Source organism: Leucoraja erinacea, chromosome 11, assembly GCF_028641065.1.
Source record: "Leucoraja erinacea ecotype New England chromosome 11, Leri_hhj_1, whole genome shotgun sequence".
In the NCBI taxonomy this organism is placed as follows: domain Eukaryota; kingdom Metazoa; phylum Chordata; class Chondrichthyes; order Rajiformes; family Rajidae; genus Leucoraja; species Leucoraja erinaceus.
Window position 1 is genome coordinate 12,468,542 of NC_073387.1, and position 14,343 is coordinate 12,482,884.

Here is a 14,343-nt window from a genome sequence, read left to right on the forward strand (position 1 = left end):
GAGTATGATATATTGTTGAAATTTATTCACATCAGGTTCAGACTGAAATAAATTCAACTCTGTCCAGTCAGGACAGACTCGATAATAAATTGAAGATAAACACAAAAGGCTGGAGAAACTAAGCGGGACAGGCAGCATCTCTGGAGAGAAGGAATTGGCGACGTTTGGGTCGAGACTGCAAGTCTGAAGATGGGTCTCGACCCGAACGTCACCCATTCCTTCTCGCCAGAGATGCTCCCTGTCCCGCTGAGTTACTCCAGCTTTTTGTGTCTATCTTCGATTTAACAGCATCTGCAGTTCCTTCCTACTCAATGATAAATTGGTGGGTATACTCATCAGATCAGACAGAGCCCTGGGGAGAGTATCCAAGTTTCGGGTGAATAGTCAGATCACTGATGAAAGCTCATTGATGCCAAACGTTTACTGTTTCATTCTCCACAGATGCAGTCTGCCTATTTTCAGTATTTACTGTTTATATTTGTGATATCTAGCAAATGGAGCATTTTGTTTGGTCAATGGTACCTTGGTGGTTTAGTTGGTGGTTACATGAAGATGCACAAACAAAGAAGAATGTTGTTGCTTTTTTTTTTTTGCTGCTTCTGTTTTTGGGTCCACAAGCCTTGTTTGGCCATTCAAAAGATCAAGGCTGATCTTTGACCTCAGTCCCATTTTCCTGAGCATACACAAATTCTCTGATTTCCTTCATATCTAACAATCTATCAATCTTAATCTTGAATATATTCAAATGATTAAACCCCCACAGTCCTGGAATAACAATCCTAATCATTTAATACCCTCTGGATTTAAAATGTCTTCTCAGCTCAGTTCTAAATGAGACAGTGACTACCCTAGTTCTACAGACTCCAACAAAGGTGGTGAATCTGTGCAATTCATTGCCACTGAAAGTTGTGGAGGCCAAGCCAATGGATATTTTTAAGGTGGAGATTGATAGCTTCTTGATTAGTACGGGTATCAGGAGTTATGGAGAGAAGGCAGGAGAATGGGGTTAAGGGAAAGATAGATGAATCATGATTGAATGGCGGAGTAGACTTGATGGGACGAATGACCTAATTCTGCTCCATAGCTCATGAAAACAATCACCCCTCTGGTCACCACCCTTCTGTCATGTATAATGCAACAGTTTCGCCACTTCAATTGTTACCACCCACTTCAATCTGAAATTCAATACACTCTCCGAACCACCATTCAAGGAAACACTTCATTTTTCTTTAAATGCAAACAGACGTTTTTTTTAAATACTTCAAATTAAAACGATTTCTCCTAGACTAATGTACTAGTATCAAATTATCTTTTTAGAAATGGGAGGGAAATAAGAAAAAATAGGAAAAAATTCAGTTGATATAAAAATGTTAAATTATTATCTTCAAATCACAGCTTTTAAGCAGGCTGCATTTAGTTTCGAGGCAGCTGCATACAAATTATAACCCATCATGTATGACTGCAATTAGTGTTCCAAGGTCTTTACAAAGTTCAATATCAAGTTCCATTTTCAACAAGAATATACCATCAGGGGCCTGTGAGCAGACAAGTACACAAACATGTTCTCTCGAATAAAACCCAGCATAAGCTGGTGAATAGTTTGTTAATTACCCTATAAAGTTGATTAGCTTAACATGAGAATTAAAGAATGCTGCTTTAGCTCAGCTGTCCCCAAGCTCCTGGCCTTGCACAAAACACATGATCAGGGAAGAGAGTAGAAAAGGTTCACTTCTAATTAAGGGAAGTGGGTGCATGAAGCAGAGAGACATTTGGCTTCCTGTTTGTAACTTCTAAATACATTTGGCATTATCAAAGAAGGGTGGGTGAAAATAACAAGCAAAAAACCACGTACAAAATTAGGTTAAAAAGAGGTTATAAAAATATTCAAAGACTTAATAATACAGAATGATTAAGCTTTTCTATTTTTGAAAACAATAATTTGGAACATAGATCGTGCAGATATTTTCTTTGAAAACATCCAAATGCTTCTCCTTCTATGGTCACTTTCTATCAGTAGTGCTTGCCATGTATATCCATCTCTAGGTCTCTAGGCAGGAGAGCACCAAGCCCCACTCACGCAAGATCACTGTGCTATAATCAGACATGCAAGCAAGTACAGTTCACACGGCACAATGGACAAAGGAGCTAGCATATACTGATTTCCCTTCTTTTTCAAGATTAGCACCATACCTCTCTGCTGGATTCAACCAGATCTGCCAAATAAAATGATTTAGAGAAGTTAAAAGGGTAGGTATCAATAAAGCTCAGAATTACACACCCAACATCTAACTTAAAAGATTACGATTATTAAAACCGGTAATTCCTTTAATATACATCTCCATCAGCAAAATTTACAACTGCAGCATTTCCTATTTGACAAGAACTAAAATGTTTGTCTGATTGATATAAAGATTGGGGATCTTAGACACTCTTCATTCTTTTTTTTTTCACTAAATGAATCATTCATCTGGACCAGAGGAAACCCAGCATTAAGTGTCCATCGCCAATGACCCTCACGAAATGGCAGTGGGCCTTTGATGGAATTGCTGAAGTCTGTTCAGTGAAGGAGACTTTAATGAGAGGGTACTTCAGGATTCAGCAACAATGAGAAAAAACAACAATCTGTGTCCAATTCAGTTTGGCACTTAACCTGGAAAAGAACTTGGACACAGATGCTGCTGCTTTTTGTCCTCCCAATGATTAAGCCTCTCTTTAATAAGTGGAATTAAAATGGTAACTACTCTCGGATTCTTCCATGTAATTGGCCAAAAATCAATTCTAAAGTACAGAACATCAAAGGCCAATGCAGGGTACATAAAGCTATGCAAATAAGTAGTTATGAATCAATGTCCATGGCAACATTTTATCTAAACTATTTGCCCTGTATGAAAGGTAGTAGTCCAAGTCAGAACATGTTGAGTATTGTGTAGAAGGTTCCAAGCTTTTATTGAATGTTAATCCATTAAATAGCTGAAGAACAATAGGGCCGTGGACAGGGTGGTGGAGGATGACATGCACAACAGCTGGTGTAATAAGCAGAGCATCATAGAGCATGGTGTTGACTTCATGAGTTTGAGATCTCCGACATTAATTCATGCCAAATAACCATGTTGGGCAAGAACCAAGACTCTCCCTAAAGAACATAAAACCAAATACCAAAGACAGAACATCGTTCACAATATAACAGAATCAAGTAACCTGGAGGAAGCAGGATTTGTGTGTTTTATTGTTAAAAAAAATTGTACAGAAACGTTTGTTTCAAAAATAGCATTAAATGTATTAGCACCTGCAACCAATGCAGATCTTCAAAAACCATTGCAGAATGTTCAATTTCTTAAAATGGTACGGTACCTTACATATGTTTGCAAAGGATTACCCTTCTGCAGAGAAATCTCAAATGGCAATTATCGATTTACAAATTCAGAGCATTTCAATTTGTTCTTCTCTAATGATACAATTGCATGCCACATGTTCAGGCATGCTGTTAAGAGTTGGCTGTAAAGAATGCAGTGCATTCACTGCACAGATGAATGGAAATAATTTATTTTCTGCCTGACATATTTTGCATTGATCTAATGTAATATTATATAGCAACAAGTTTTCCTGCAAACAAAACTCATACTGATCATCACGTCAGTGACAATATGTTTCCGTGTATAGTGCGTAAAAGTAACAGATTACTTATAAAGAGCCAACCCCCCTGAGATCGAGTTGCAACATATCATTACAATCTAAAATTATTGAGCTCAATTCTAGATGTCAAGTCAATACCTTAATAAGCTTCCAAATCGAGGATTTTCAAAAGATCACTGTTCCTCTGCTGAGCTATGAGTTTGAGTTTAGTTTATTGTCACGTATACAGAGGTACAGTGAAAAGATTTTGTTGCGTGTTAATCAGTCAGCGGAAATACATGATTACAATCGAGCCATCCAGTGTGTAGAGATACATGATAAAGGGAATAACATGAATAACGTTTAGTGCAACATAAAGCCAGTTAAGTCCGATCAAAGATAACCGGTGGGTCTCCAATTAGGTAGATAATAGTTTAGGACTACTCTCCAGTTGTTGGTAGGATGGTTCAGTTGCCTGGTAACAGCTGGGAAGAAACTGTCCCTGAAACTGGAGGTGTGCGTTTTCACACTTCTATACTTTTTGCCCAAGATTCCTTGGATTTTGATGAAATCATCCAGAGATATGTACATTGAATTTGCCAATTTTAAATAACTTCTACTTTGACTCCACTCCATTCACCATAATCACCAGTTCCACAGTTCTCCACATTGGTGCCCCCTTGAGATCACACCTTCTCTAGCTAACAATGTGCCTACCAGGCACCACATTGCCTGTGGTCATTTGTGGCCCGCCCATTTGGTCCTGGTCTTTTCTCACCTCCAGCACGGCATCCCTGGCCCCACCCCATACTTTTAGTCTCAAGAAGGGTCCCAACCCGAAATATTACCCATCCTTTATCTCCAGAGATGCTGCCTGACCCACAGAGTGACTCCAGCAACTTTGTGTCCAACTAGATACTTCTTTCTTGAGGAATTATACTTGATACATCTCACATGTTAGCAATACTCCTTTGTCCTGAATACACTAGTTCTTCCCTGAGCTAATACCACATTTATCTCCAGTGCTACCTCACATATATTAATCACATTTGTGCAACTTTTGTCAAAAGCTTTCAAGTATTTTAAGTATATTTTACCACGCAAAACCTTTTAACATCCGCTCGGCATTTCTTGTGCACAGTGCAAGAAATTAGGTGGAGCAGTGAATTCGTATATCAGAAAACAGCATGAAATAAACAGGATAAAAAGTGAGAATACTGTCAGAAACACTGAACATATGAAATGGAACTCCAGGTTTTGAATTACCGATGGAAAATACCATGGAAAACTTGCTGGTTAGGGCATAAATTCCACAAGCATCCTCTATAAATGATTCTGCGCTTATTGTTTTTAATTAACTCTACAAGTCGTCTGTGATGAGGAACTGATAGATTCAGCTTTCTGCCACCTTGCAGAATCCCAATAGGGCTTAAAATTAACAACCATTAAAAAATAATAATATCAGAGAAGATGATGGAAGGGGATGTTGAATATATTTTGTCACTTACATTGTTATTTCAGATGCACAGGAAGCATCTTTTGAAGGCAGTTGACAGAAGCTGTCAGCATTATTGCACAGTGCATGTTGGCCTGCAATTTTATCTGTACCATTTTTCCGGCAATCACCCTAATACTGTTTCAAAAATAAAAACTCCCATTTTTACCTCAGGAAGTGGTCCTTAAAGGATCACACCATAAAAAAGGCATAACACTGACTATTCGGAAATCCCAATGGTTCAGCATCTGAATCATTAGATCACTTTGGGTGTATTTTCTTTCAACGCACCAGGACACCCCCGGTCCCGTGTCCCACCTATCCGAGCCCCCATTGCTGCTCCCCCTCGTCAGGGCCCCCATTCCCAAGACCCCTTCCTACCCCTGTTCCTGTGTTCTTTACCCGTGTCCCCTCCCAGTCACCGGGGTTCTTGGTCCCATACTCACTATAAAGTTTATTGTAAAACTGTGTAGCATCTAAATAGTCAATAAAAAGTGTATCAGAGTATTAATAAAAGTAAGATTCAATAACCTGGGGAATCTGCCAGTCTAGCACCAAAGTTCCAGGTATTGGCGCCAGATTATCAGAGTTTTATTGTCCAATTTAGCACTCTTGAGGCACTGGGGGGTGTTGGCAAGGAATGAGTGTAATGAATGCTACAATGATGAGAATGTGTAAAGAAAGTGGCTCTGACATACAAAGAGCACTCATGGTAGGAGTTCTGTAAAAGGCACACGTCTTTGATGAGTGCCTGCACTTTTGAGAGCTTTGCCCTGCAGCTCATTAACCCATCCACACCCAGATTCATTTTAGGCCAGTGTTACCTTTACAAAGTTCCCCACTTTGCTGGTAGAATAATTCTTGATGCCAAGCAGCATATGTGGCATAACACAGCAGGGAAGGCCTGCGAACACTGTGAGGCAGAGATTCTGATGAGGTTGAGCATGACTTTGACAGCTGGGCAGGCTTGTGCTGCTTGTTGGACACATCTCAACTAGCAAATAAACGCAGTTTCTACGCTGTTAACATCAGTCAGGGTGATCTCTCAGATATCTTACCTCGGGATCCTTGCTGGCCGGCTGTACTGAAATATGCCACATATGTAATTATGATGCTAATTGCTACATTGTAAAAGAATAACCCAACTAGTGCAGCAGGTAGCTTTCCGATTTTGATAAATCTGATGAGTAGGAAGGAACTGCAGATGCTGGTTTAAACCGTAGACACGAAAAGCTGGAGTAACTCAGCTGCGCAGGGCATCATCTCTGGAGAGAAGGAATGGGTGACGTTTCAGGTTGAGACCCTTCTTCAGACTCAGGGTCTCGAGCTGAAACGTCACCCATTCCTTCTCTCCAGAGATGCTGCCTGCCCCGCTGAGTTACTCCAGCTTTTTGTGTCTATCTTTGATAAATCTAACCTGTGCTCACCACATCAAAGGACATTTGGCTGCTGCACTGTGCTCCTAAAAGGGCTTGCATTCAAAAGGGCAGGCATTCCTTACTGACAGCTTCTTGATAGCTTACAGCCTAATCTTGCCAGATGCCTTTTCCCTCATTTATCTTTTTGCTGGACATCTTCCGGCATTTCTGGCCACTTCATTATGTGGGGAAACTTGGTAAACTCACCTGGAGGTGAGGTGACTGAGATTCCAGTATGGGTCAGTCCAGTTGAGGTTGGCTTGACAGATAGTTGTGCAGCTGTCTGCCTACGACTGCAGGAGATGAGCCATGCTTGAGCATTCAACATTAATTAAAAGCTGTTCCTCTGTGTGGAAATCATGTTCATGCCAATATGACCAATTATCTCAAACTAAATGTCAGCATTGCATAACAACTGGTGTCATTTGGTTGCACTGGGTGCCAAGAAAAACAAAGTTCATGTTCATGAAGTTCATTTCACCTCTCTCATAAACATGTGTAAAATTGGTCACATGAATGCAATTTCCATCTGTGCGGGTTTTCTGGGCATTCTGCGATTGAATTTCTCTCGCTATTTATTAAAATAACATGTTCATTACAGATCAGAAGATGCTGAGTGGGTTGGTTTTACCAGAGTGCTAACTTGCAGTTACACCACCTAATAAAAACATGTTATGCGATGGTGGAGTTTTAATGGAGAGGTTTTAAATCTAGCCCTTTCAGATTTCAACAAAGATAGTGCAATACATTTATACGGCATAGATTTTCATTACAGATTAGTATGTGGATTGGTTCCCTGCAACTAGCACATACCTGGTTCATCTTGAAGAAGTCCAAAGCAGGCCTTGTCCACCTGACGTCATCATCGTGCCTTCGCTTTATACCACACTTGCGTTCGTTTAAGTCACAGGGTTGGGAGTGACTACGCGACAAGCCCTGCTGTCGTCGATTCATCTCTGGTGTCGAGGAGGGAGTGCTTTTGGCTGAAAGCAGACACCTTGCTGCCTCTCGAATGTGTACTGGCGACAGTGAGAAACGCCTTTGAGGAATGAATGTGCACTGCTCGGGCAAAATGCACTGCACACCCAAGAAAGTTCTCTCACCGATATCTGTGGAATGATTATTGGGCGACAGCATCCATGGCAACGGGGATTCAGGAGATGCTGTGAGACTAGAAAATGTGAAACTGCTGGTGTTGGAAGGGTGACTGGAGTTGGATAATTGCTGGAGAGCAAGGCTGGTGGGACGTTGAGTTGTGTTACACAGTTGGCCGCCCCCATTTCCACCACTGTTGCATCGCCGTTTGACAGGAGTCCACACCTTGGATCCAGCAGGCTTCCAGAGAGACTTGCAGTGTGACAGGTCTTCCGGCACAGATAGAGACCGACAGTGTCTTTTGGTTGGTGGATCTGGCAGTGCGGTAAAACTCTCCGTGAACTGCAAGTCACTTAAATTTCCCACCGATGTGCTCGTCACATGTCCCATCCATGTTTTTGCTGTTTGTCTTGTGCACAACGATTTATTCTGATTGGAGGAGTCAATACTGCTTAGGCTGTAGTTTGCGAATGAAGGAAACCCCATGCCCACCGGCAATTCAGTGTTTGAGGAGTCTAAAACATTCCAGTTCCTTTCCCCTGAAAAATGAGGAAAACATTTAGTAATGCAATTCCATCATGAAAATCACATAATGTCGGTACTGTATTCTCCTTAGGACATCCGTTCATTGGGGGGTGATGATTCCAGGGGCTTCTTGGAGTTGCAAATGCTTCAGCCAACTAGGTACCAACTGAGAGCAAAGTCGATGGAGACTACTCCCCTCCCAACCCAATCATGCCATTTCAAATGTAGTTCCAGCTGAGACCAGCTACAGTGGCTTGCAAAAGTTTTCATACCCCTTGAACTTTTCCAGATTTTGTCACGTTACAACCACAAACGTAAATGTATTTTATTGGGATTTTATGGGATAGACCAACACAAAGTGGCGCATAATTGTGAAGTGGAAGGAAAATGATACATGGTTTTCAAATTTTTTTACAAATAAAAACTGAAAAGTGTGGCTTGCAAAAGTATTCAGCCCCCCTGAGTCAATACTTTGTAGAACCACCTTTCGCTGCAATTACAGCTGCAAGTCTTTTGAGGTATGTCTCTACCAGCTTTGCACATCTAGAGACTGAAATTTTTGCCCATTCTTCTTTGCAAAATAGCTCAAGCTCAGTCAGATTGGATGGAGAGCGTCTGTGAACAGCAATTTTTAAGTCTTGCCAGAGATTCTCAATTGGATTTAGGTCTGGACTTTGACTGGGCCATTCTAACACATGAATATGCTTTGATCTAAACCATTCCATTGTAGCTCTGGCTGTATGTTTAGGGTCGTTGTCCTGCTGGAAGGTGAACCTCCGCCCCAGTCTCAAGTCTTTTGCAGACTCTAACAGGTTTTCTTCCAAGATTGCCCTGTATTTGGCTCCATCCATCTTCCCATCAACTCTGACCAGCTTCCCTGTCCCTGCTGAAGAAAAGCATCCCCACAGCATGATGCTGCCACCACCATGTTTCACAGTGGGGATGGTCTGTTGAGGGTGATGTGCAGTGTTAGTTTTCCGCCACACATAGCGTTTTGCATTTAGGCCAAAAACTTCAATTTTGGTCTCATCTGACCAGAGCACCTTCCTCCACATGTATGCTGTGTCCCCCACATGGCTTGTGGCAAACTGCAAACGGGACTTATGGCTTTTTTTGAACAATGGCTTTCTTCTTGGCACTCTTCCATAAAGGCCCGATTTGTGGAGTGCACGACTAATAGTTGTCCTGTGGACAGATTCTCCCACCTGAGCTGTGGATCTCTGCAGCTCCTCCAGAGTTACCATGGGCCTCTGGGCTGCTTCTCTGATCAATGCTCTTCTTGCCCGGCCTGTCAGTTTAGGTGGACGGCCACGTCTTGGTAGGTTTGCAGTTGTGCCATACTCTTTCCATTTTCGGATGATGGATTGAACAGTGCTCCGTGAGATGTTCAAAGCTTGGGATATTTTTTTATAACCTAACCCTGCTTTAAACCTCTCCACAACTTTATCCCTGACCTGTATGGTGTGCTCCTTGGGCTTCATGATGCTGTTTGTTCACTAATGTTCTCTAACAAACCTCTGAGGCCTTCACAGAACAGCTGTATTTATACTGAGATTAGATTACACACAAGTGGACTCTATTTACTAATTAGGTGACTTCTGAAGGCAATTGGTTGCACTGGATTTTATTTAGGGGTATCAGAGTAAAGGGGGCTGAATACTTTTGCACACCACACTTTTCAGTTTTTTATTTGTAAAAAAATTTGAAAACCATGTATCATTTTCCTTCCACTTCACAATTATGCGCCACTTTGTGTTGGTCTATCACATAAAATCCCAATAAAATACATTTACGTTTGTAGTTGTAACGTGGCAAAATGTGGAAAAGTTCATGGGGTATGAATACTTTTGCAAGGCACTGTATGTGGATGGGGAAAGGAACTCAAACACATCCTTGACCATTTGACTTTCCAAATATAGCCAACAAAGAAATTCTTCTTCTACCTAATTATATTTGTCTTTCCTTTAAATGCTGCTCCCAACCCCCCCCCTCCCACATAAAAAAAGTTGCAATTAAGGAATAATGATTACTAATTGTATACTAAAAATTGTTTGCATAAATTAATTTATGGTCTCCTATAATTTTTTTTAACAAATCTTGTTCAATTGCATATTTATGACACCAGAACAACAAATTTGGAAAGGCAGTTTCTTATTGAAAGACACTAAAGAGGTCAACATTATGAATATACTACAAATTACAGGTTGCATGCCACATTATCATCTTTCCACATTCCATGCTGCATCAGACAGGAACCTTATCGGATAGTCAGGTTACTCACAAAAAGAGCTTTTCCCCCTATTGGATCACGTCTTCTAAAGTATGCATTTTAACAGCACCAAGAGTCATGTAGCATGGAAAGAGGCCTTTTTGCCCAACTCGTCTATGATGCCCCATGTAAGCTGGTTCAATTTATCACCATATGCCCATATCCTTCCAATCCTTACCTATCCATGCACCTGTCCAAATGACTTATAAATGTAGTTATTGCACCTGCCTCAACTACATCTGGCAGCTCATTCCATATCACCCCACAATGCTTATGGGAAAATGTGCCCCTCATTTACTTATTAAATCTTTCCCCTTCTCACCGTAAACCTAAACCCTCTAGTTCTTAATTTCATTACCCTGGGACCAAGATTCTGTGCATTTACCCTGTCTATGCCCCTCATTATTTTATACACTCCTATGAGATCAACCCCAAGTTTCAAAAGAATTCCCAATTGACGAAAATTTTCAATTCCTGCCCTTGCATAAGTTCCTCAACCACACATTCCTATACTCCTATTCTTACCCTCACTTACACATGGCACTGGATGTAATCCTGACACTACTACCCTTGAGATCCTGCTTTTTAACACTGCTTAACCTATATTTGTCATTTGTGCCAAGGTGAACAATAATCTCTGGCTGTTCACCCTCTCCTTTCAGAATGATCTGCAGCCACTCCGACATCCTGGACCCTGTCACCAGGGAGGCAACACACCATCAGACAGTCCAGTTTGCAGTCACACAATCTCCTATCTTCCGAACTAATGTGTCTCCTAACACCACGTCTTCTTATTCTACCTGTCCCCGCTGTGCGTCAGTCGGGTTTGGTGCCACAGACCTGATTGCTGATCTCCTCAGAAAGGTCATATCCCCGACAGTATAGAAATGGCATACATGTTCTCAATGGGAATGGCCACAGGTGATTCCTGTACTCTCTGCTTACTCCCTTTTCCTTTCCTGGTGGTCACCCATCTACTTTCCGTCTACACCTCGGGCATGACCACCTTACTAAAGCTTTTATCTAGGAAGACCACAACATCCCAGATGATCATCAATACATCCAGCCGCAGCTCCTTCATGCAGTGTGTCAGGAGCCGCAGCAGGGTGCATTTGAATGTTATGGTCCTGTCCCACCTAGGCGATTTTTCAGGCTACTGTGAAGTGTGTGTGGGTCGCCTGAAAAAGAAGACTGGAACGGCCACACACACGTCGCTTCCTTCACCAGCCCGTTATGCAGGCGGGGGACAGGGCAAGCGGGGGAGCGCTGTCTGAGTGAAATTTACACGGTGCAAAGCCAATGTGATACAGACCCACACCGCGATGAACAGGAAGGTTGGCACTGTAATTAAGACGGTGAATGAACAGTGTATGGGAAGGGTCACGTAAATCCTTTAAAAGAGGGGGGGGAGAAGGAGAAGGAGTGGAGATGAAGTGGATCCAACTTTTAAGAAGCCAGAGATACAGGGCTGTGAAGCTCAACTGACATTAACATTATCGGTCGGTTATCCTTGGTTCAGAAAAACTACTGCTTTTGTTTTTTCCCCCCAATGAGGCAATGAAATTCACTGGTCAGCACAGGCTACAACCTATGAGAACCTTCGACCTCCTGGCAACCCACTAGGACCTCCTGGCGACCCACCTATGGCGCGAGAATACTCGCTACTCTCCATGGTGGCTTCATTCTGGTCGCCGCTAATTATTCAACATTTTGAAAATTTGTGGCGACCATAATGAGACCGTGAGTAGTTCCCAGAATGCGGGAACTCCTCACGACTATGAAAGCGACTCCCGGCAACCACCCGCGAACATGTGGAGACCGCAGAGTCTCCTGCAGTCTTCTAAACAATCGCCTAAGTGTTCACTTTGCCCATTAGTTGTCATTCAAAACTATTCCTAAAAACAATTCGTACCAAGCAGATTTCCCCCTCCTATGTGGCCAAATATCATCTTCTATTACTCAGTAGGTAGACAAAAAAGCTGGAGAAACTCAGCGGGTGAGGCAGCATCTATGGAGCGAAGGATTCGGCGATGTTTCGGGTCGAGATCATTCTTCAGACTGATGTCGGAGGGAGCATGAAGATCTATTCATCAGTATTACTTTTTGTTTACAAGTTCAAATACATGACATTATTGCCGAGATGAAGAAAGATGCCAAGACTGAAGTTATGGCACTTACTAACATTCCATCAATGTATTACTTTTCGGCGCGTTCTCTGAGAGCTGATGAGAAAACACATGTTTTGCTAAGGTGCAAAAACATGCTGAATAGAAAAATCAACAGCCAGCTCACAGCTTGTGCCCAACACCCATAGACACCCATAGACACAAAAAGCTTCAATAACTCAAGCAGCATCTCCGTAACTTTTTGTGTCTATCTTCGGTGTAAACCAGCATCTGCAGTTCCTTGTATCAGATCTCTGACTCAGAGGCAAACGCCTAGAATGGAAGACATTTGACAAACAGAATTGTGTGGGCTAAAAAAGCTATCAACTTTCCAAGTATAAGTTCAAACAGGAATGCTAACCATTTGGATTAGGAAGAGACATTGCGGGCTGCTTGTGAAACTACACCCCAGTAAGTTGGCTGGTGGTTTTGGGGTGGAATAGGCAGTTCTTTTTTAAAACAAGATATGTCTGTCTGCACATTGCTAATCCTTAAAGCCACAACAACAACAATTATCCAGTGATAAATTGGTCAATAAATGTCAATTAATTTTACTACACCCAATCTGGAAAAGCTCCAATTAAGTGCATTAAGGTTGGAACTGATCATGAAGCAATGAGAAAGCCGTCATCTTATCATGTTTCAAAGCTTCTAGTGGCATGTTATGTTTCCATGAATGGTAGAATTCAGTATCATTTTATTTAGTCGTCACCACAAGCTTTATGTTTTCCAGCAACCAGTCGATTCAATTCCAATACTATCGCATTACAAAATCTAGGTATCTAGACAAATAACAGTTAAGCAACAACCGGGCTTAATTGTAGATACAAAGAACTGCAAATGTCAGTTTATACCAAAGATAGATACAAAGGGCTGGAGTAACTCAGTGGGTCAGGCAGCATCTCTGGAAAAATAAATTGTTGATGTTTCGGGTCTGGGCCCTTCTTCAGACCCGAACCATAACACCCATTCATTTTCTCCATAGATGCAACCTGACCCGCTGAGTTATTTGTATCTAACCTGTCTTATACATAAACCAGCTAGAACTAGGGCACATAATCATCAAGATGCTTTATTGCAATATTCATGGAGTATTATTGCCAGGGGTTTTTGTTTGAGTAAGATTTTAATTGAGGCCCATCCATGTGTTCTGATGATTCAGGGTATTAAGCACACTATGATAGCAGTAGTGTGGGAATTTATTCCCATATCCCAGTTGACATTTTATCCACTTATCCTTTCTTCATTTATTTATTTTTTAGAATCTTGGCAAACCACTTTGTTCCCAGTAAGAACTTAAGGCATAGAAGGCGGTGCACAAATTCAAATGATCTCAACTTTTTTAGTGAACAAACACATCCAATGGTCTGGCACTCTCATCAGATCAAAGATTGTGCTTCAGTATAAAACTTTGGTTGCCGCAGTTGAATTCATAATTTCTATGGCAAGCGACAGAAACAGATACCAACAAGGCAAAATGTTTCAACATGTTTTGGCAGAATTGGCTAATCCCAAATCAAATCTTGTATAAAATGACAGAGCACGTGGACCACTCAGTGGGTCAGACAGCATCTGTGGAAAGAAAAATGGAGTTAACGTCTCAGGTCGAAGACCCTTTATCAGAATTCAGAATTGAATCTCTCCTGAGGATAAGCAATGCAAAAATGGAAAATCTAATCTACTAGACGCCTCCCCTTAATAATGAGTACAAAATTAATTCACTTTTGTACAGGCTCACCTACACTGCCCTCCATAATGTTTGGG

General features: G+C 41.6%; 2 protein-coding genes across 4 annotated transcripts in view; both read right to left on the bottom strand.

The window, feature by feature from the left end:
- Positions 1-14,343, bottom strand: part of LOC129701458 (C-terminal-binding protein 1) — a 302,130-nt gene that overhangs the window by 242,958 nt on the left and 44,829 nt on the right. The window lies entirely within an intron of this gene.
- Positions 1-14,343, bottom strand: part of fam53c (family with sequence similarity 53 member C) — a 115,605-nt gene that overhangs the window by 43,966 nt on the left and 57,296 nt on the right. For all 3 annotated transcript variants that reach the window (XM_055642650.1, XM_055642651.1, XM_055642649.1), the window contains one exon: positions 7,339-8,159. In XM_055642650.1, the coding sequence (XP_055498625.1) occupies positions 7,339-8,159 (821 nt within the window). The remainder of the gene's footprint in view (positions 1-7,338; positions 8,160-14,343) is intronic.